General features: G+C 29.2%; 1 protein-coding gene and 2 pseudogenes across 1 annotated transcript; 2 read left to right on the top strand and 1 right to left on the bottom strand.

The window, feature by feature from the left end:
- The first annotated feature begins 1,784 nt into the window (after positions 1-1,784).
- Positions 1,785-12,103, top strand: LOC132935256 (pre-mRNA-splicing factor ATP-dependent RNA helicase DHX16-like; annotated as a pseudogene).
- On the bottom strand, positions 2,368-6,647 carry LOC132935260 (uncharacterized). The gene is made up of 2 exons (XM_061001744.1): positions 6,585-6,647; positions 2,368-2,835 (listed from the first exon to the last, which is right to left on the bottom strand). The coding sequence occupies exons 1-2, from the start codon at positions 6,645-6,647 to the stop codon at positions 2,368-2,370; spliced, it is 531 nt and encodes a 176-aa protein (XP_060857727.1).
- Positions 3,138-5,343, top strand: LOC132935259 (transcription factor Adf-1-like; annotated as a pseudogene).
- Positions 12,104-23,412: the final 11,309 nt, after the last annotated feature.

The raw sequence follows: 23,412 nt of genomic DNA on the forward strand, positions 1-23,412 counted from the left end.
TTAATTAAATTTTAATTAGCTATAAATTTTTTTTTAGGTAATTTTGTATTAAATTATTTAAATGCATTTCATTTTAGTTCAAAAATGATTTACTTTTGTATGAAATTCAAGCGTGTAATGTTTTAGGTGAAATTGAAAAAATTTAATTATTTTAAAATTTCCAAAAGCTGTAACTCATTCAATTTTAGGTTTAGAACTATGGTCAATGGATCAAAATTACTTAGAAAAAAATAATCTATCCATATCCGGTAACAAAAATAGGTGTTGCAATTAAAAAAAAAAATTGTATCACGCATGCGCATACTACAAGAGTTAAAAAATTGAAATTTGTCCTTAAATGTGTACTTCAGTACCCCTTAGCTATCGCAGCAAACCGTATTTCAATCTAAGATTATCGTAGGACTGAGATATTTAGTGATACATTTAAAACGGGACACACTGTATTACATATTAATAAATAATAGTGAATATTAAAACATCGGTATGTACGTCATGGCTAAAATATATACATTAGGTATACATTATAATCACGGTGATTATAATATTATGTAGTTAAGTCAGTAATCGGTATCATTGAACAATAATAGCTCAATGGTTGGTATTCAACTATGAATTTAAAATATTATAAAAAGTCGGCATGATTAATGCACATACAGCATAATATAGCTATTAACTTATTTTGTTAATAGGTCTATGATGGATTAATGAAAATTAACAACTGAAGAATGAAGATTGTGGTCATTGGTAATAATTAAATAATGTTTAAGAGGACCTAAGCACAGTATAATTGTATAAAGAGTGAAATGAAATATAAATTCCTTACTAAAACAAATATTTCTATCATAATATATTTTATCGATTTATAAAATATGTGTGACGTATTTTCATATATTTATGTTGTATTAAAACTCAAATTATTAAGTATATTATATTTTCTATAGTGTTTGAATAAAAATGTAGTAAAACCCAGGGCTTTGCACCCGAACGTAACATTTTTAGATTATTAATAATTTCATTTTAACTTTTGTTATTGATGTTTCTCAATTATAATTTATTTATATTAATTATAACTATAATATTAATATAAATTTTAATCTTATTTACATGATAAATTATTACTATTGAGTTATATTATACGTTGCGGTGGTTCTTCAGTAAACAAAATAGAAAAACTATATAAAAGTTTTTATAAGAAATTTCAAATCATTTTTACTTTTTAGTGTTTTTTTTTTAAGAACGATGGATATAAATACTTAACAGTAAATTTTCAATATTATTTGATTGAACTCTATAAAAAGTAAAAATAAATAAATCTACGAGCCGCCACGGCGTCGTTGTTTTCACGATAAAAGTACGGAAATACATTTTGGTCGTCATAAACCCGGCGGCCGACCATCCCATATCTATCCCGCCCCCCCCCCCCCCCCCCCAAACGAGTACGGACGTTGTGCGTCGTCTTCGCCGTCAGCGCGGCGTAGCTGTGCTCGGCGATCGTGACTCGTGAACGCCGCGAACTCTGAACGGAAGTTTCGTTTATCTTTCACAGTTTCGCTGTTCCCGCACTTTTGTGTTCGCCCGTTGTAGTGTTGTGTAAATGGTGCTGTACGACTGATGTACCTTAATCTGACATCGAAGATAATTGTACGCAGCAGTGTATAATTCAATACATCGTTAATTATTTAATACGTATTCTATATTGAAAATATTTATACACCATACCAATAACGTATGATTCAACCGTAAAAACGACAACGCTGTTACCGCGGCTCTGTCCGCTGACAACGCGTTTATATGATGTTATACGGATTGGGTAACCTATGTACCCGGCACGTAGGTATACAAATCAAAATATATCAATCACTATACTTACTACTGTATGCATGAACGCGTAGTAATTATTAATATTATCGAGACTTGCCTACAACACACTATCATATATTTATAGCTGCGCGTGACGAAAACGTTTGATGAACGATACTAATCGATACAAAACGTGTGTCCTCGTGCTGTAAATTACAGCACACGTCGTCGTCGCCGTTTTAGTTAATTAGGATGTTGTTTGTACAAAAAATAAATTTATGCAAAAAATAAAAATAAAATAGCTCTACTGCCATAGCAGTACTAGAACATTTATTAATTTATTCATAAGCATTTTAAAGGCTCAGTCAAACAGAAAGCGGTCTGCCCGCGTGGGTCCTGTAAAATAATACAACCGGACGGCTGCCTGCTGCGGTCAGTGTACCCGTACACCATGGCAGCCCGCTCTCTGTTAATTGAGCCTTTAAGAAACAATTTAAACTCAAATATATATATATTATATTAAATACATTCTTCTATAATTTATTATAATAAGCTGAATTACAACTTTCAAATGTGTAAGTGTCTTAAACTGTTGATCACGTTTGCATTGTCGAACACATTTAAATTTGAGTTGATGTTACCATGTGTCTCATTGCCAAGCACATTGTCTCTTGCAAACATGCCGGATCTTGAGTCATTGTTAACATGTTTCACATTGTCAAACTCATTTGCTTTGGAGTCAATTTCCACATGTATCACATTGTCAGATACGTTGGCTTTAGAGTCGATATGAAGGTGTATAAATTGTTTGCTCACCATACTGTGTTCTATCGAGTTGGAGGGGGCTTCTCTCACTGTGTACTCTCCATTCTTAAGAACCAAGTTAACTACCCTCTGAATTCTCCGTTTGACAACACCAAGACTGTATTGCCCAGTCAACACACTTTCTAGGCTTTCCCAGTACTTCTTCAAAAATTTACCTGTGATCACCCGGAGTAGGTTTACAGACCGGCTATCGCGGTACGGTTTAAACTTCTGTAAAATGGAGACAGTAAAAAAAGGTTAAAATAAATTAAAAAAGTAGTAGAAAATTAGTCACACTTTCAAATGACACAATAATAATTATTGTGTTTTAAAACGAAATTTATCTGTAGACCGCAAGACGAGACCATTCGATATCTCTAACGCCGACAAATTCGATAATCGTAATACGACGCGACCGATGCGATTCTTAAAATAAACAAAATAACCCAAACAAACGGTCCGATTTTTCGTATGCGTTTAGTCTTACGAATTGAAAAACAAAATAGTTTGTTTTTGGTCGTTGCGTCGTGCGATTCATACGTATCGTAATCATGGAATTATTAATTGCGGAAGTTCAAAAAAGAAAAGTTTTATGGAATAAATGGGACAAAAATTATAAAGACAGGGTAATTTCTGACAAGGAATGGGACGAAGTAGCCAAAATAACAAAAATGAAAAGTACGTATTGTATATTTTATAATAACTTTGATTGACTACTTTATAATATAGGTAGGTATCTAGATATAGACATAGAGGCTAGAATAAATAAAATAAAAAATACAATTAACTAATATTAATATGATTGTTTAGGAAAAATAATCTTAAATATAAAATACGTATCAATTGAAACTTTAACATAAGAAAGACGAAACTGATAGAAATTATATGCAAAATTATACTTAATAAATAATAATAAAATGCAATAAATTAATATAAGATAAACTAATATAAATAATAAGTTACATACCTTGCAATTATTATAAACACTTATTTTTACGCTAATTTATTAATTTAAAAAAAATCTACAAACGTATTTCTTACGTCAATTGCAGTACGCGAAGCACGGTTATTGGATCTACCACCATGAAGTCCCAACATAGCATTATTTTTTTCACGTACATTTTTATACAAATAGTCTGACAAGTGATTTTGACATGAAGGTATTTCTTTTTCCTTATCAACTATCACATTGTGTACTATGCAAATGGCTTTAACGATGTGATCTGCATTTTCGACTTTAGTTTCTATTGCTTTTAGAAGAAGTCTAAATTTCGAAGATGCAATACCAAAAACACATTCGATCGTCATCCTTGCTCTTGAGAGTCGATAATTATAATATGATTTGTGGTCGTCCAACTGCTTTCTTGGAAACGGTCTCATAATATTATTTCTCAACGGAAAAGCTTCGTCGCCGATAAATACATATGGAACTTTCTGATATGAATTCGGTAAATTACATGGACTCGGTAGCTTAAGAGTACCATTTTCAAGACGTTTGTAAAACGATGCATTACACAAAACACTGCCATCACTATCTTTGCCGAATGAACCAACGTCGATCATTAAAAATTTAGAATTGGCATCAGCGACAGCCATTAAAACAATAGAAAAGTACTATTTATAATTATAAAACATAATACCGGAATTGTGAGGACATTTTATTCTTATATGTTTCCCGTCAACACTTCCAACGTAATTTGGAAAATTCCATTGTGTGAAAAATTCGTTAGCGACACTTTTAAAATCATCAACTGTAGGAATAGGCATATGTTTTTTTTTTAATGCATTCCAAATAGCGATACATACTTCGATGACTATGTTTGATACTGCAGTCTTTGAAATTCGAAATGTTAGCGCTAATTGTCGAAATGCCAATCCTGTTGCCAAGTACCTACATAAAAAAAATAATAAAAAAATGTATTATTTTAGATTCTGAACGGAGTGATGGATGTATTGATTTTATAATGATGTGTGTGTTTATTTATTTTTCGTTGCTTCTAGTCGCGTTAGTTTATTAATTTCTTAAATAATTTAAATTTTAGAGGAAGAAGTAAAAAAAAAAATGGAGAAGTTTACGGGACACATTTTTGAGAGAAAAAAAAAATTAAATAAAGTCGTTCCGGAGATTCGCAAGAAGGGGCTGAGGTGTATTTGGGAAAATGGTCCTATTATAAAACGATGATGTTTTTAAAAGACACAACTAATCCGAGAATTTCAGATGGAAATATTTCGGACGAAGAAGATACACTTCAAGAATGTCCTGCCACTTATGAAGACCATGATAGTGATATAGACCATATTGATAACGATGACTCAAATACTATGAATATATTAAATGTGTTGGAAACTGAAACAGGAACTACTCAAAGAATTGAATGTATTCCAACATTTGAATCATGCAGTTCACCATCAATATCAATGTCAACAACAAACTTATTTACCAATACTGCTGATCACTCACTTCCTCGCAAGAAAAAAAAAATGAAGATAAATATTTAGAAGATTTATTAAACATCGAGAGCCAAAAAGTGGCATTATTACAGCAGTCTAATAATAATGTTACCACTTCAGAAATCGATGAAGACATGTTATTTTTTCAGTGTCTTAATCCATATTTTAAAAAATTAGATTCAATCCAAAAGCTTCGAGTTAGAAATAAGTTTCAAAATATTTTAATAGAATAACTATCTCTGATTCGAGAACATTAAATGTTTCAAATATACGTTTAATACCACCAAACATCGCAGAATCTACTCCAGATCCTCAAATATCAGCTTCAGCAACTTACAACGCTGAACAATATACTTCACAAGAACCAGGTTATCATTACATTCATTCATCTAATATTCAATAAAAATTTGTTTAATTTTTTATTATTATAATCATTTTCAGTGAAGGTACACAGAATTGTTATTATTTGTTTAAATTTGCATATTTGACAATCATATTGTTTATTAACTATTCCTATTATATACCTATATTGGGTTTTTGTTTTTTTAAAATATTATATAGGTTATAACTTATAATTTGTTATTGAAGGTAAAAGTATTGTTTATTTTTTTAAGAATTTGTTTTATTATTATTCTTATAATTATAATCATTTTCAGTGAAAGTACACTGAATTATTATTATTTGTTTAAATTTGCATATTTGACAATCACATTGTTTAACTATTTCTGTTATATACCTATACTGAGTTTTTTGTTTTTTTTTTAATGTATAGGTTTATAAACTTGTAATTTAATTAAAAATGGCATTACTTTTTTACCTGATCGTTACAATTAATCTTTCTTCGATTGGTACGGGATCTTGAAAATTTGTATGTTTAAGGTTAAATTCTTGTCTTATCATTTCTACTAAGTAGTCAAATGTTTCAACGGTCATCCTGGTATACGATCGAAACAAAACGTCATTATTCCGGAGTTGATTATATAAATGGTAAAACTCTCAAAAAACAAAACGGTTTTTTAAAATGTCTGAATTGGTATGAAACGATATTTTCATTTTTTTGTACCTGAACATATTAATATTTATAATTTCACATTTATTTGATATACATTTTTGTAATTTGTAACATACCTTTTATATAATAAATACTTAAGTGCTGTATTTTAAGTTAGAACCATTTTATTTAAGAAAGTTAATGGCAGAGACGACATATTTAACCAACACTGTAGTCTGTATATATATGTATATATATAGGTATAATGTATATATCAATAATACAACTTTAGAATATTAGGACACGACCGTTTACTGCGCTGCTGCATATTCCACTAGTGTCCGCCGGCCACCGCAATAATATTATCGTATTCGTCGTATTTACATTGGACACCATCGCGACAGTCGGATTGACGGACGACAACGCGAATCGTATCGATCACGTCGTATAACGATTATCGCATTTGTCGGATTCACCTAGGACACGGCGTAAGATACCTATCTCGTTTATTATATACTGCAGTATAATAGGTACGTACTTTTTTCAATTCCTTAAGGCGTCGTGCGTATTTAATATCCCTGTTTGTTTTCGGTTTCGCCATTTTCGAATGCTGTTTGTGCAATTTTTGGCACAATCTGAATAAAAACGATGGTTAAATTGAAACAACAACGCATTGGTGTCCTGCGAAGGGGCGTAGGTAAATTGAGTCCCAAACAAAATTACTGTTTTTCAAAAGCGGTGAATTGAGTCCCTTGTATAAAAGTTAAAGCGGCGAATTGAGTCCCCTGTAAAAAAATGAAAGCGGTGAATTGAGTCCCTCGTATATTATTAGACTAGTTTTTCAAAATTACCTATACGTGTAATCGCGCGTGCACCATTAGTTATTGCAAGCATATAAGCACACCAATTAATAAGATACTTATCTTATCGTATTTAGACGCGATTACTGTAGACTAGTTTTCAAAACTACCTATACATACAGTCAACAGTCGTGCACCATTAGTTATTGCGAGTATAAAGCACATCTATATCAACATTAATAATGGACGTAATGAAAAGTGAACGTAATAAAACAATTTTTATTTCTAATGGTTACAAATTATACTTCACATCCAAATATTTATATTTTTATTGATGCACTCAAAGAAATCCAATCTAATACATATATTCAAATAAGAAGTAAAGAGCTATGCAAAAAATCAAAACAAAACATAGAAAAGTAGAATATATTAAGAGAACAAATGACGAAGTACAAAAATAATGAAATTAGTAGACTTCAATTTATTAAGCTCGTATCATTAAAATATTTACCCGTTTAGTATCAAGAGTATTATTTATTATTATTATTAGGTATTGAAAATATTAATTATTATATGTATTATGTATTATTCATTTAAAAGTTGACATTGATTACCTATTATTATTATTATTATTATTATTATTATTGAAAATATTAATTATTATATGTATTATGTATTATTCATTTAAAAGTTGACATTGATTACCTATTATTATTATTATTATTATATGTATTAGGTATTTATTATTCATTTAAAAGTTGACATTGATTACCTATTTAATAAGCATTATTAATTTACTAGAATAAATATTTTATAAGGGACTCAATTCACCACTTTCATTTTTTTTCACAAGGGACTCAATTCACCTCTTTAACTTTTCTACAGGGGACTCAATTCACCGATTTAATTTTTTTACAGGGGACTCAGTTTACCTAAAAATAATAATATAGGACTCAATTTACCAAATCCGCTGCGAAGTGCCGAAGTCGTCCGTTGTCCAGTGTCCGTAGCAACCTTGAATCACCGAGGTTAGGTTTTATTAGTTTTCTATAGGTACTATTCTAACCACTGGTAACCACTGTATTAGGGCTGTCATAGGGGCTGCAGGTATCAGTAAAATATTATAATTTTGAATAGTATAAGCGCGCGCCCGCCATCAACGTTATCACTGTACGACGTTTAAACTGAAAAAGAGGATAACAATTTTGGCCGCCGAAGTTATCTGTATGACTGTATAAACTGTAAAGTGTAAACAATAAACATACAAATTACAATATCGTACGTTATAAATTTTAATTTTTCACAAAACAATTGGCTTAGCATTTATTTATTTTTATTAACCATTTAGATTTACGATGGCTTCTAGTGACACTGATGAGGATCGTAGAGAACGTGATAAATTGGCCGAAAGGCTCAAAAGAAAAGACAAAGACAGAACTCGTAATATTGCTATTCCTCGATCTTGTAAGTCTTATAGATAACATTAAAATTGTATTAAAAGTCCATATGTCAATATTACACAAATAAAACTATTAGACAAAATAAAAAATTTATGATTTATCTCATGATTTATGCATCTGTAACGGATCATATCCGTTTACTACGACGTATATTAAATAATGAACATAGATAGTTAACAGACAGATATAATGAATAATAGAAACTGTAAGGAATAAGAAATAAAACACAATAATTTTTACTAACTCAAATGTTGATGATAGACAAAAAAAAAACACACGTCATTGTAAACACAATGCATTCATTCGCTAAGCTTAGAAATACACACAAATTATTTTAATAGAATATAATACATTTAATGAAAGCTTAAAATAATGGTAGGTATTCTGTATGTACAAATAATTTTCGATGTATAATTTACATATAAATTATAATAATACAATAACCTATTTTATATTTACTAGATAAATATCATGGTTTTTATGGTTAATGAAAAAATGTATAATTCATTGATTAATTGGTTAGATAAGAAAGCTTACAAAGAAGCAGCCAAACAATTAAAATTAGAAAATGAATATGAGAAAGAAATGGTCATTCATCGACTGCGTATTGAGTCTCGTCGTAAATATCTCGAAAAAAGAAAAGATGACACGGTTACTGAACTTGAAGCCGATATTATAGACGATGAATATTTATTTGATGCTGAAGTGTAAGTTTTTGTTATAATTTAACATGGTTTATACTGTAAAATATGCTATTAAATTAATCTATTTTATTTAGTTTATCGCAACGTGAAATTTTTCATCGTTAACACAAAAAGACGTTATTAAATCTCGCCAAAGAACACGAAATAGCCGGAGAACTTGAAAATGTTCAACGTTATCGGATGCCTCAAGATATCATAGATGACCAGATGGAGTATGAGGTGAAAGTGGCACCATAATTACTGAACAACAAAAATGGGAAGAAGAACAAATGTCTTCTGCTGTTTATAAATTTGGTGGTAAAAACAAGAAAAAGAAAAATATGAATTATTGATTGATAATCAAATAGATTTTATTCAAACTGCAAATTTACCTGGCACTCATGAAGATGTATGTTATACCCTTTGAAAAAATAATTTATATTTAATGTTTTTTTTTTTTGCTTTTAAGAAAAAACCGGAAATTACTGAAAAACAAAAGAAAAAACTTAACATAGTAGATACAAAAAAGAGTTTGCCTATATATAAATTTAAAAAAGATCTAATTAGAGCTATTAAAGACCATCAGGTAATAATTTTATTTGAATTAACACTTAATTTAATTAAGCCTTAAAATATACATTTTTTATTTTACTTAGATACTTATCATAGAAGGTTAAACTGGTTCTGGTAAAACAACACAAATTCTTCAATATTTACACGAAGCTGGTTTCACAGAAAATAATAAAATAGTTGGATGCACTCAACCTAGAAGAGTTGCTGCTAAGTCAATTGCAGCTCGTGTAGCCGAAGAGATGTCTGTTAGACTTGGAAATGAAGTAAACAATCTAATTATATTTTAAAAAGAAATACAAATTAATATATTGACACTTGATACAATTTTAGGTTAGTTACAGTATACGTTTTAAAGATTGCACTTCAGAGCGTACTATAATCAAATACATGACTGATGGAACATTGCATAGAAAGTTTTTGTCTGAACCAGATTTACAGTCTTATAGTATGATGATTGTAGATGAAGCTCATGAACCCTCTATACTGATATTTTTTTTGGTTCAGTAAAAGATGTTATACGATTCAGACCTGATTTGAAATTATTAATATCAAGTGCCACTTTAAACACCCAGAAGTTTTCTGCATTTTTTGATGGTGCACCTATATTTAGAATACCTGGTAAACATTGTTTAAATTTTATAATTTCTTTGGGTAAATACTAAATCTATTTTGGTTGTCTGTTATAGGAAGATGTTTCCCTGTAGATATATACTACACAATAGCGCCTGAAGCAGATTATATTGATGCCTGTGTTGTATCTATATTACAGATACAAGTAACACAGCCCTTCGTAGATATACTTGTCTTTTTAACTGGCCAGGAAGAAATTGAAACTTGTAACTAACTACTTCAGGAGTGTGTTCGTGGACTTGGTTCAAAAATCAAAGAACTGATTTTATTACCAGTTTATAGTAATTTACCTACTGAGATGCAAGCCAAAATGTTTGAGCCTACACCTCCCAACGCTAGAAAAGTAATTCTTAATTTTTTTTCTTAATAATAAATTTAATCAAAAATAATAATATTATGAATTATACTTTAGGTTGTTTTAGCCATGAATATAGCAGAAACTTCTTTAACAATTTACAATATTAATTATGTTATTGACCCAGGTTTTTGTAAATAAAATAATTTCAATTCACGTACTGGCATGGAATCTTTAATAGTTGTACCAATATTAAAGGTAAATTATTTGTAAAAATGGATTTGCATTTATGCTATTTTTCATTGATGTTAATACTTTAGGCAAGTGCTAATCAAAGAGCTGGAAGAGCTGGTCGAGTAGCTAGTCGAGTAGCTGCTGGTAAATGTTTTCGCTTATATACATCATGGGCTTATAAAAGTGAACCTGAAGACAATACAGTTCCAGAAATTCAAAGAATTAATTTGGGCAATGCTGTGTTGATGTGTTAAAGGCTCTTGGTATTCACAACTTGATACATTTTGATTTTTTAGATCCACCACCGCATGAAACCTTAGTAAGTTAATTTAATTTATAAAATCTAAATTTTTTTTTTAAAATCCCTATTTTTAAAGGTGCTTGCATTGGAACAACTTTATGCATTGGGAGCATCGAATCACAAGGGTCAATTAACCAAATTTTTGTTATGAAAATTATATTCAATATAGATCAATGTGCAGAGCTCGGGATAGCAGAGATCAATTAGTTGATTTACTGCAACGTGTTGAAATGGATATAGTATCAAATCCATCCGAAACTTAATATTTGAAAAGTATGACAATATTATGTTTACAAATTACATGAGAAATTTGAATTTTTTACATAAATATATTTTATTTGTTTAAGGCCATAACTGCTGGTTATTTTTATCACATTGTAAGATTGTCAAAAGGTGATTATCGCACTGTTAAACATAATCAAACCGTTATTATTCATCCAAATATCAGTTTATTTGAAGAACTTCCAAGATAGATTTTATGCCATGAGTTGGTATTAACAACTAAAGAATATTTGATTCAAGTCACTGAGATTGAAAGTAGATGGCTACGTCTGATTTCTATGAAGACAAAGAACTTGAAGACTCTACTAATAAAAAATTACCTAAGACTAAATATTTAAGTATATGATTTGTAATTTTTATTTGTAATTTAAAAAAAAATAAATAAATAAAAGCTAGTATTAAACTTAAAAATGTGTTGTATGTATTTAATTGTATACAGTCTGTACTTTCCAACTCCACCACATCGGTCGTGATTCTGTGACAATTTTAATTTCAAGGTTATGGAAAAATATATTCTTATATCTGTATGTATAAAATTACTAAAATTACAGTGTCACAATCTTATACATATAATATAATGGATGGAGCTAGGTACTTTAATAATTTTCTGTTTCCAAAATAACCCCCTATTTATTAGTTATTTTATAATGTTTGTCACTATTTAAGATTTATATTATATATCATATATGTATTGAAATAAAAATAATATATTTATTATCTATGAAATTAGTTACTGCTTTATTCGTCGAGCATTGCGAAATATTTGTTAGGATATTTTAGTATTAACGGTGCCGTGTTAATGGTATTTACTATTTAGTATGGTTCAGGTGTGTTATTGTATAAAATGTATGTTATTAATTGATACATTTAATCAGTAAAGAATGTGATTTTTTCAGTTTTTGGAAGGTAAACAAATTGTAAATTTACAAAATCTAAATAAAATAATAAACTTTTTGGGTAAAAATTAACAAATCAATTGTTTACATATACATAAAAAAAATATAAATGTTGAGTATAATAACATAATTTTAATGATCCCTTTTCCATTGTTATAGATGATACCGACTATATTTATTAATGAAGGAAATAATAGGGGGATATAGAATAACTGGGTACGTTGATGTTTGAAAGTAAAAATATGTATTGAAATGTATCTATTTTTTAGTTTATTGTGAGATGAAGAACTAAATAACCTAATTTTCATAATTTATTTTTGGATTATTTTAAAACTTCAAAGCCTATAGAGTACCTAGTAAATTTTAATTGAGAAACCACATAAGAACAGTCGCAGCCCATCACAGTGTCATAATTGCCAATCACACGTACAACTATTAAATTTCCACTATACGAGAGTCTCTATGCGCCAAAATTTGCAGTGACAATCACCATACGGATATGTAGGTACAGCAGAGACCGTAACAGTCTCGCCAAATGTGCCCTATGCATCAAGGATCTGCATCTGCCAACTTCAATGGATGCCAAGTCAGCTCTCAAGAAAACCACTCCGAAAGGCCCCTGATTGACCATAGCGTCGTTATGGCTAGTGATTGGGCCCCCCACACAATAATTTTTAATGGGCCCTTTTACAAATAAAAATAAAGATTTTTACATTGGTAATTTTATTTTCCGTGTACAATTAACATCATGACTCCAATCTCGTAAACGTATTATGTTATTAACTAGTAGATAGAATTATTTTGTGCCAATTTATTTAAGTTAATATAAATTAAATAATGTATAGGTACAGCCTTTACAAAATATAATTTCACAGTTTGACAATTGTTTTGGTAAAAAATATATTATACTGTTTTAATGGTTAAATGTATACAAAATTAAAATAAATATAATACCTAATATAGGTTATTTTACCTCTATAATTTCGTTACAAAAATCATGTCATCATGGGTCTATACAATTAACTTGTGTACAGTAGTTCAGGATGGTGGATTAGGTATATTATATTGCCATATTGAACGTTCAATATTGTACAGCATTATAAAAACAAAATAACTAAATAATACATACAATTTCAAGGAATTCCTTTATTACCTATTGGATTAGCATTAGTTATTAAGTGTGGGAACCAACGGGTACCATACAATTTTACTATAGTATACAATCATAGGTAATATGCTGCATTTTTGAAAACACGTTACTTTCATTCATTTAAAATTCAACTGATTTAACGATTTTTTTTCTCAACAATTTAGAATATAATTTTGAAAAAAAATTACGAATAATACAAATAATTTTAAAGTACCCTTAATTAATACAACTGGGTTCTTTGATATTGATGTGATCAGTGAATACTTTAATATAATATATACCTACAAGCTAAACTAAACTGCAAACTACCAATTGAAATAAATTACTATAATAGTTAATAGCAATATAAATGTATTACAAAATATAGGAAGGTATTTTGTAATATTATAGGCTCACGTCCTTTCTAATCAGAATCATTTTTTGTATACAATGATTTATAATTCAATTAAAAATAAATGTAACACATCCTTGCAGTGGCCAGTGACTCAATTCCTATAGGTAAGTACACTTAAAGTGAATGAAAAATGATGTCCATGAATTTGACCCACCCACTTTCTATGATAAGACCCAAACCAATACCAAAAGTTAGCAAATAGTTAGCAAATAATAGCAAATTTACTATAGAAGTTAGCAAATCATTATTGAGGCAGTTATAAGCATTATTTATTTGGGTGGGCCAAGTTCAGGTAACCCACCCACTTTGTCCGATCGTCTCCAAACAAACGCCGGTAGTTAGCAAACAGTTAGCAAATAATAGCAAATCAATTTTTGAAGTTAGCAAATCAAAATTCTATTTTTGGCAGATTTTAGAAAAAAAAATTCCAGCCCACCCACTTTGTCCGATCGTCTCCAAACAAACGCCGTTAGTTAGCAAACAGTTAGCAAATAATAGCAAATCATTTTTTGAAGTTAGCAAATCAAGATTCTATTTTTGGCCGATTTTAGAAAAAAAAATTCCAGCCCACCCACTTTGTCCGATCATCTCCAAACAAACGCCGGTAGTTAGCAAACAGTTAGCAAATAATAGCAAATCAATTTTTGAAGTTAGCAAATCAAAATTCTATTTTTGGCCGATTTCAGAAAAAAAAATTCCAGCCCACCCACTTTGTCCGATCGTCTCCAAACAAACGCCGGTAGTTAGCAAACAGTTAGCAAATAATAGCAAATCAATTTTTGAAGTTAGCAAATCAAGATTCTATTTTTGGCCGATTTTAGAAAAAAAAATTCCAGCCCACCCACTTTGTCCGATCGTCTCCAAACAAACGCCGTTAGTTAGCAAACAGTTAGCAAATAATAGCAAATCAATTTTTAAAGTTAGCAAATCAAAATTCTATTTTTAGCCGATTTTAGAAAAAAAAATTCCAGCACACCCACTTCGTCCGATCGTCTCCAAACAAACGCCGGTAGTTAGCAAACAGTTAGCAAATAATAGCAAATCAATTTTTGAAGTTAGCAAATCAAAATTCTATTTTTGGCCGATTTTAGAAAAAAAAATTCCAGCCCACCCACTTTGTCCGAACGTCTCCAAACAAACGCCGGTAGTTAGCAAATAGTTAGCGAAATAATAGCAAATTATTAATTATTATTTTTGCATTACTCTTTTATATTATTATTTTTAGATTATGAATTACGATAGTATCCATAATAAAACTCATATACTCATATACGATATTAGTTATTACTTATTAGGTGTAATTGTTAGTGTTTTATAAAATAGATACGTGTATGAGTATATGAGTATGAGTAAACGTGTTGTGTTATTTTACCACCTCAATCCAAACTAGTGGTGAAGTGCTGAAGTCCCCAACAAATATTATTTGTGTTCCATAATCCTGTTTAATATTAATATCTTAGTCCGTTAATAGATTTACATTTGTCGTGTTCATCTTATTAGCAGTAACCACGATATGTGATGATACCAGAAGACATTAATCGTGTGAAAAAAACACAGACTACAGAGTGGGATGCATACACGATGATTGAACACTGGTTGATCATGATCCGGTCGTAGTGTTAGTTTGGATTGAGGTGGTAAAATAACACAACACGTTTATTTGCTTTATGTCACTAATTAGTATATAATATTATTACAGCCAAATAATACACAGGCATGAATTTCGTGAAAGTGATGTAGGTATTAACTATACTATTTATAACATGGTCAAATCCCATATAATGTAGATATGAAAATATTTTTGTAACGCCCCACCCATAAAAAAGGTTTATGTACGCTACTCAAGCAGATTGAGAATATTTTAGAAGTTGTCATATCACCAAGGATACGAAAAATCATACTCATACACGTATCTATTTTATAAAACACTAAAAATTACACCTAATAAGTAATAACTAATATCGTATATGAGTATATGAGTTTTATTATGGATATTATCGTAATTCATAATCTAAAAATAATATAAAAGAGTAATGCAAAAATAATAATTAATAATTTGCTATTATTTCGCTAACTATTTGCTAACTACCGGCGTTTGTTTGGAGACGTTCGGACAAAGTGGGTGGGCTGGAATTTTTTTTTCTAAAATCGGCCAAAAATAGAATTTTGATTTGCTAACTTCAAAAATTGATTTGCTATTATTTGCTAACTGTTTGCTAACTACCGGCGTTTGTTTGGAGACGATCGGACGAAGTGGGTGTGCTGGAATTTTTTTTTCTAAAATCGGCTAAAAATAGAATTTTGATTTGCTAACTTTAAAAATTGATTTGCTATTATTTGCTAACTGTTTGCTAACTAACGGCGTTTGTTTGGAGACGATCGGACAAAGTGGGTGGGCTGGAATTTTTTTTTCTAAAATCGGCCAAAAATAGAATCTTGATTTGCTAACTTCAAAAAATGATTTGCTATTATTTGCTAACTGTTTGCTAACTAACGTCGTTTGTTTGGAGACGATCGGACAAAGTGGGTGGGTTACCTGAACTTGGCCCACCCAAATAAATAATGCTTATAACTGCCTCAATAATGATTTGCTAACTTCTATAGTAAATTTGCTATTATTTGCTAACTTTTGGTATTGGTTTGGGTCTTATCATAGAAAGTGGGTGGGTCAAATTCATGGACATTGAAAAATGATTTCTCCCGTTTTTTCATTTATAGCTTCAAATGTTTTTTTTTTCAAATATTGTGTTTTATTATTAAGACAACAATAATTATTGTACTGCAGTTGGTCACAGCATAGGTAGATTGCCGCTTAATTCATGGTTCGTATAATAATACACAATTATACAACACGAATAATTATACACTTATTACAGTTTACTGTTACTTGTTTCCTAAAATCTAAATTATTTTATTTTTATATTCAGTGACAGTAAATTTATCAAGTATGGTTTAGTTACTTAGTTTATCTATAAGCTTGTCGAATATATCAATAAACTTTGACATTATATTATGTGTTTAGGATAGTGTGCAGCTGATTTTTATACACCATAAAAATATAAAATATAGACCAGATTAAGGTTACGCTCGTCAATATTTACATATATGGTGTTATATTATGTCAACGGAGCTAGGGTGGTTTCCCAAATTTCCTATATGCCTTGTATTTATAATAACAGTTAATAACGCGACATAGCCAGCTGGCCCTTAATATTTAAAAGGATATTTATATGTATATAGATAATAAATAATATTAAAAACATTTTCAGCAATCGAAACAAGAGGGTACTTAAGGGACTACGGTTATTATAGTTAACAAAAACTATTTAAAAATATGTACCTACATATTATAATATGAACAATTTTGGTTACTTCTTTGAATATGATATATTTAACAGCACTCAAGCTGCTTTCCTCAAAAATGACACGTTCTTGCACCCCCCCCCCCCTCTATAGGTCGATTTAAGTCTGTTAAATATTTTACATCACTAAATCTGATATTCTTCAACTTACCTAATTATATACATTTGTACATAATATTGCCGATTAATAAAACTCGTGTGCTTATTGCTTGATAACATTATAATTATTTATCATACATAACTTATATTATATTTATATAATATATAATATATATTCGGCTTAGTTTAACCGAAAGTTAATGTTTAGCGTGATTAAACTTCACATATTTTTTTAAATGTCCAGGTTAATTATAATAATGATCTATTCTCTTGGTAAAGTCCTTTGGTAGTTTCGTTCCATGTATAATTGAAACTAAAAACAGTTTCTAAATTTCATACAAAAATCTATTCACGTGTACGAGTAAGTATGCACATAATAATATAATACGTACCTTATATATAATATGTATAATGTATATACTATATTGTATGTGTATATGTATACATATCATGTAATGCTTAGACGTTTCAATACTTAATTGTTTAGTTTTTGTTTTCTGGCTTGTACATAATGAGAAATGAATATTCAAAATGTAAGTTCCTATGACATTTTTTTTTTTTTGAATATCCTTAATAACGACACACGTTCATATTGTTCGTTATGCATTTCTGGTTAACTGACGTGACGCGGAAAATATATTTGTTTCATTAAGATTATTTATATTAGGTCTCATTAGTATAATAATATATTATCTTATGTTTATAAAGCACACAAGTTGCGTATTGTTATTACTTTAGACATCAGCGTTTCAAGGTGGTCCAGAAAAATTTGGAGATAAAATAATATTAAATCAAGATTTCAAATAAAAAAATTACTGTTATATTATGGCTATGTGTATAATAACGTGTATATTTTATTCACATGTTAGTACCTATACCCAATACACATGTACTTGTAATTCTCTATAATTTTAATGGAACACAGATCGTAGGTACCTCCTACCTATCGTAAAATGTCGGGAAAACGTTAAAAGACAAATACAATATTCAAGCAGCAGTGAAATTCTTCAACACAGAGCAATAATATTATATAATAACAAGCAATATAATTATATTGGCTCGCGACGAGGCGAATGAAGCAAAACCGAATACCGTATGTGTCCAAACCATGCCTATAAGCCTATAATATAACTATGATTTTTTTTATAAAGTTATCATTGTATGTGAATTCAAACATGGGAACCTACTTTCTTTTGTTTTAAAATATCCTTGGATAACCCCAAGTGTACTTATAAAAAATTTAAACTCCACCGATGTATCAGGTGTAGAACAAAAACCGGGAAAGTCTGTCTGCTGCGTGCTGTAGTATAATAGGTAGGTAGGTAGTACCTAGTAGGTTCCGAGTGTACCTGTCATCATTGAGTAGGTTACTATAATCGATGTGTTAAATTTGAATCCAAGGACAAATCTTTACATACGAAAAACTATTTTGAGCAGAGACAAAATTTTATAATTTGCTTATATTATAGGTACTATAGTAAGTAGTAACCAGTAGGTACCTAGGTTGAATTTATTTCAAAAACATGGTCTAAATGGTCTAATTATAACTTTTTTTATTATAATATTATATCGTACCATATACCTGTATTGTTATTAAGTTATAAGTTAATACCGACGCGAGATGTATACCTACAACAGAAGTGTAAATAGGTTCATAGATAAGTATAGGCCGTATAGCTATAAATTAGTCTAAATATTTTTAAAAATGCATTGTGAACAAAAAATAATAAAATACATATACGTATAGGATGTAGCTAAAGGGAACCAGGGGAAAAACAGGGACGCTAAATTTGTATACGACTAAATTCTTCTAAGATATAACTATATATGATTCTAAAAACTAATAATACGTAAATTCATATTAACATGAGATACTTGCTATAACGTTATTTTTGAGTTCCTAAGAAATAAAACAGTAAAAAGTAAATTTTACGATGGCCAATGAATATTTGCAATATTCATGTAAATATTAATACATTTAAAACAATAACTTGAACTTAATTGTATCGAAATAACTTGTACACCAACCTATGTACAGTATAATTTATTTATAAGAGAAAATAAATATGTAATAAATGTAAACTAACAAAAAAAAATAAATGCTTGAATCGTTAAGATATATATTGTGATAAATAAAATATATACATTTTAACTTCCTTTTATATACTTAATGCACGAGTAATACATAAGTAGGTAAGATTCAATAAAAAATTCAAAATTAGAACAAACCATAAGTCCCTATGATGATTAATATTTTTGAATTACAACAAGAAAGTGTTACTCTTGATAGTTTCTTAAGGGATAGCCCGATAGCTCAGTATTTTTCGTTTTATATCTTATTTTGTCAAATTTTGAACTTAAAATGTCTATAAAAAAAAACTCTGCATAATAATATGTGTTTTTGATACTTCTTGGTTGCTGTAAAAACAACTTATGAGGAAAATTGTACTTTATTGTCAAGTTTTTTGATTAGACAAATATTCTTATAATTATTTATGAAAATAAAAACTAAAAAAGTTAAAAATGTCAAATGTCTATTATAGGTAGCATAGAACTTGTCTCAATGTTTCGAACATTTTCTTAAGTATAGGATTTAAGTAATAGTCGAATTCTTCAAGTTTTAATATTTTTGAACTTCAACAAAATAATAAAAATAATTTGAGGATAAATAGTTGTTATATGTTTAAAATTAAAATATTTAAAATATTTCATCATATTAAAACTTCAAACGGTCATATAAAATTATAACGTAACTTTACGCCAAACTTTTATTTTTAATCCCAGTAAGAAAATCTTACGAGGAAATAACTATAAGTAATGTTCAACCTATATACAAATTAAATAATTCTTTCAATTTTGAATAGTAGGTAGGTATATCGTATATCTATAAATTATAATATTAAGTTTATCACATTTTCGTGATTTTTACACATTTTGTCAAAATCACGTTTTCTCATATTTTTCAAGTCAATGATCGAAATATTTTTACTGATTCAAACGGACACATACAGAACATAGGTACACATCATTGTTAAGCCAATATATTCATCTTATAGAATTTGAATTTAGGTATGACTAAATACCTAATTATTAGAAATGGTATAGTTGTAACACGTATCCCATCAAAGGTATTTTATAATACGATAACCGTCGATCACAAATACAATCATAATATAATATAGAAATATTGTAATTGGGCTCAAGTCAAAATGCCTTGAGCTGCATGTAGTTGTCTTAAAAGTGTAGGTACATATTATAACAACTATTGACAATCGCACAAACAAAGACGACGATACGTTGTCCTATATAATAATAGGACGATACCATATACGATGCGTAATTAAAATTTCTTGGTAGAAACTCGCGTTAATACAAATACGGCGATAGTACCTTTCTATAATATTATCGTACCTATACATAAAAATTTCACCGAATGAGTAAAAACCATGCATATACATATAATGCAACATAGGTACAGAAAAGTAATATATAGGTACGTCTATAAGAGTATACGCGTATACATAATGTTACTACATTCAGGTTATAAGATGCATTTTAGTCGGACATGAATAGGTATATTATAGTATACGATATTAGAAAAAAAAACAATATGTACGATATCCAAAGACAAATCAGGACTAGCTATAATTTCAGGTGAAGAAGTATTCAAATTACACTTGAATGCTATCCCGACAGCGCTTGAATTAATCGAACGGAATTGGAAAAATACTGAGTCATTTTTAATAGCCAGTGATTCCCTTAGTTCTATCCTCATAAACATCACTCGCGTACATCTAGTGAAATAAGAACCGAGAACCACATGCGGATTCTGCGACATATCTTTAATATCCATAAAACACCTCCGCCTTGGATGACCATGCTTAGCCGAAGAGAGAAAAATCTTTCCACATCCAACGAATCTACAATAAACCTTTAATTTATTATGTATTTCTTTAAAAAAAACAATATGTACAACTGTATTTAAATATTTCACAAAATAGAAATATAATATTCTATTATAGGTATTATTATTATTCTTACCTATAACTTAGTTACCTACCTTTGTATTATTATTATTATTATGAATATATTATATATTATAACATAAAATATAGAATGTAAATTGTTCTCCCAACTAATGACTTTATTGTTGGAGCCGTAATAAAAATTAAAAATAAAAAACAAAATATATATTTATGAACGTTGATACAGCACTAAGTATGGCTATTGCTTGGCATATGCCAATAGTTGTGTCTTAGGTAATAGATTATATATTACAGATAAATATTATAGAATGCGTAGGTACGAGTTTAGTCTACATACTATAATACGTTTATAATAAACATATAATATACTTACCTAATACATAAAATAATAACAAAACACACTCGCTCTGTCACATTCTCACGGTTGAAAAATGTTATTATAATTTAAACGGTATCAATAATGTCCATCTACCTTGGTACTTAACCAACTTGCTCATAATATATCATTGTACCTATACCTTCACACTATATTCTTAGATCTACCTATTTCTCCGAACATTTTACATAAATTGCACAACTATAAAAAATATATAATATATAAAAATTACTAAATTACTATTATTTTACTATGTATAAATATATAAAAAATACTCCGTTCTTTTTTTAACAATCGAGAAAAACGAAAATACAAAATTACGGAATATTCATGAATACCTACTATGGTTTTTAACCAAATTGATTTCGTTATTTTGTTGTAATTCAAAAACAAATAACCGTAGATACTTAAAACTTTGAACAGCTAGGTACCTATTTACATTAGAATTTTCTATACATATTTAATTTCCAAAATATTTTGATTTTTTTTTAGCTATTTCTAATTATTTGAAATTTTGAAATTTTGAAACTTTTATTTTTATAAATTTTGTATTATTGTATGCTCAGTCAAAACACTTGAACATTGAGTACAAGATTCCTCATAAGTTGTACCTTTCGGGTATTTAAAAATATATATTTAATAGTATAATATTATGATAACAAATTATACAGGTATTTGTATTGTTGTATACCACGGATACGATGCAAATATAACTGTGAATTATATACAATAATATATTTCGGAGTGACAATTATTGTGACATTATCTAAATGCACGTTCTGCAATAAATAAGTGGAAAATATAAATCCTTGAATAAAGTCGAAAAATGAGCGTTTTAATTTTAAGATTTCAAAATGCCAACGCTAGTAGGTATACCTCTATACGATAATGGCGGTAGTATAATTGTAGTTTGAAAAAAAATTAGATACATTTACAGTGTATGTTTTCGAATAATTCAGTAGGTACCTAAGTAATTCAATTATTTGATATTTTACTTACTCTAATTTTTTTAAGTAATTTAATGGATTGCGAGAAAAGAAGTACGAGGAAAATAGAAAATACTAATCTAATATAAAATATAATATTATATATTATATGGGCATAATGATATATTATATCATCATCATTGTGCATTTGTGCGCGTCCATTATATCCTGTTGAAACATAATATGTATATAAACAAAGTAAGCCCACGATTTCCTGCGTCAATAGCATAAGACATTATTTATAGTGCTATTATAGGCATGTTATATTATACACCTAGCTGCGGTGTTGCCGATCACGATATTGACGTAAGTGGAAAATAGAAAATTAATATTACTTAATTGGATTTTTTTCTGTCGTTGTTCGGTAAAACAGAACACATTGTGTGACTTTAATGTTAAGTAATAACTAATAACTAATAAGTTATAGGTAACTAAGTAATATGACTGATTGGATCGATATCACTTTACAAAGGTATACCACTGTCCACTATACCAGATAATGCAAATTTAAAATAATTGAAGACCTAAGGAAACCACAGGATGTAATCGTAATCCTTTACAAGGTGTCACAAAGCGATGAAATGTCCTTAATATTTAGACCGTTTAGGTATAGTTCCCGACATTCTCGTATCGGTAGTAGTAGTGGCTGCTATTTTTTAACGCTCTAAAATACTCAAACACTCAAAGTTATTTTCTCAAATTCAAATGAATTGATCATGTCTCTTTATCAGTTTATCCCAACTATGACATTTTTGTGTTTAAGGGTGTGCTCAAAGCATATGATTTATCTACACGTTTATAGCTGCACGTGCAACGAGCCCTATTGCAGTCATATCCGATATAATATTTTATTTTGACC

Source organism: Metopolophium dirhodum, chromosome 1, assembly GCF_019925205.1.
Source record: "Metopolophium dirhodum isolate CAU chromosome 1, ASM1992520v1, whole genome shotgun sequence".
Lineage (NCBI taxonomy): Eukaryota > Metazoa > Arthropoda > Insecta > Hemiptera > Aphididae > Metopolophium > Metopolophium dirhodum.

What these genes read in the sequence shown, in the direction of transcription:
- LOC132935260 (XM_061001744.1), bottom strand. Translation starts at nt 6,647, where the DNA reads ATGGCGAAACCGAAAACAAACAGGGATATTAAATACGCACGACGCCTT. An exon ending in GCCTTAAGGAATTGAAAAAA is followed by an intron (nt 2,836 to 6,584) that starts GTACGTACCTAT and finishes TCCATTTTACAG; the next exon opens with AAGTTTAAACCGTACCGCGA.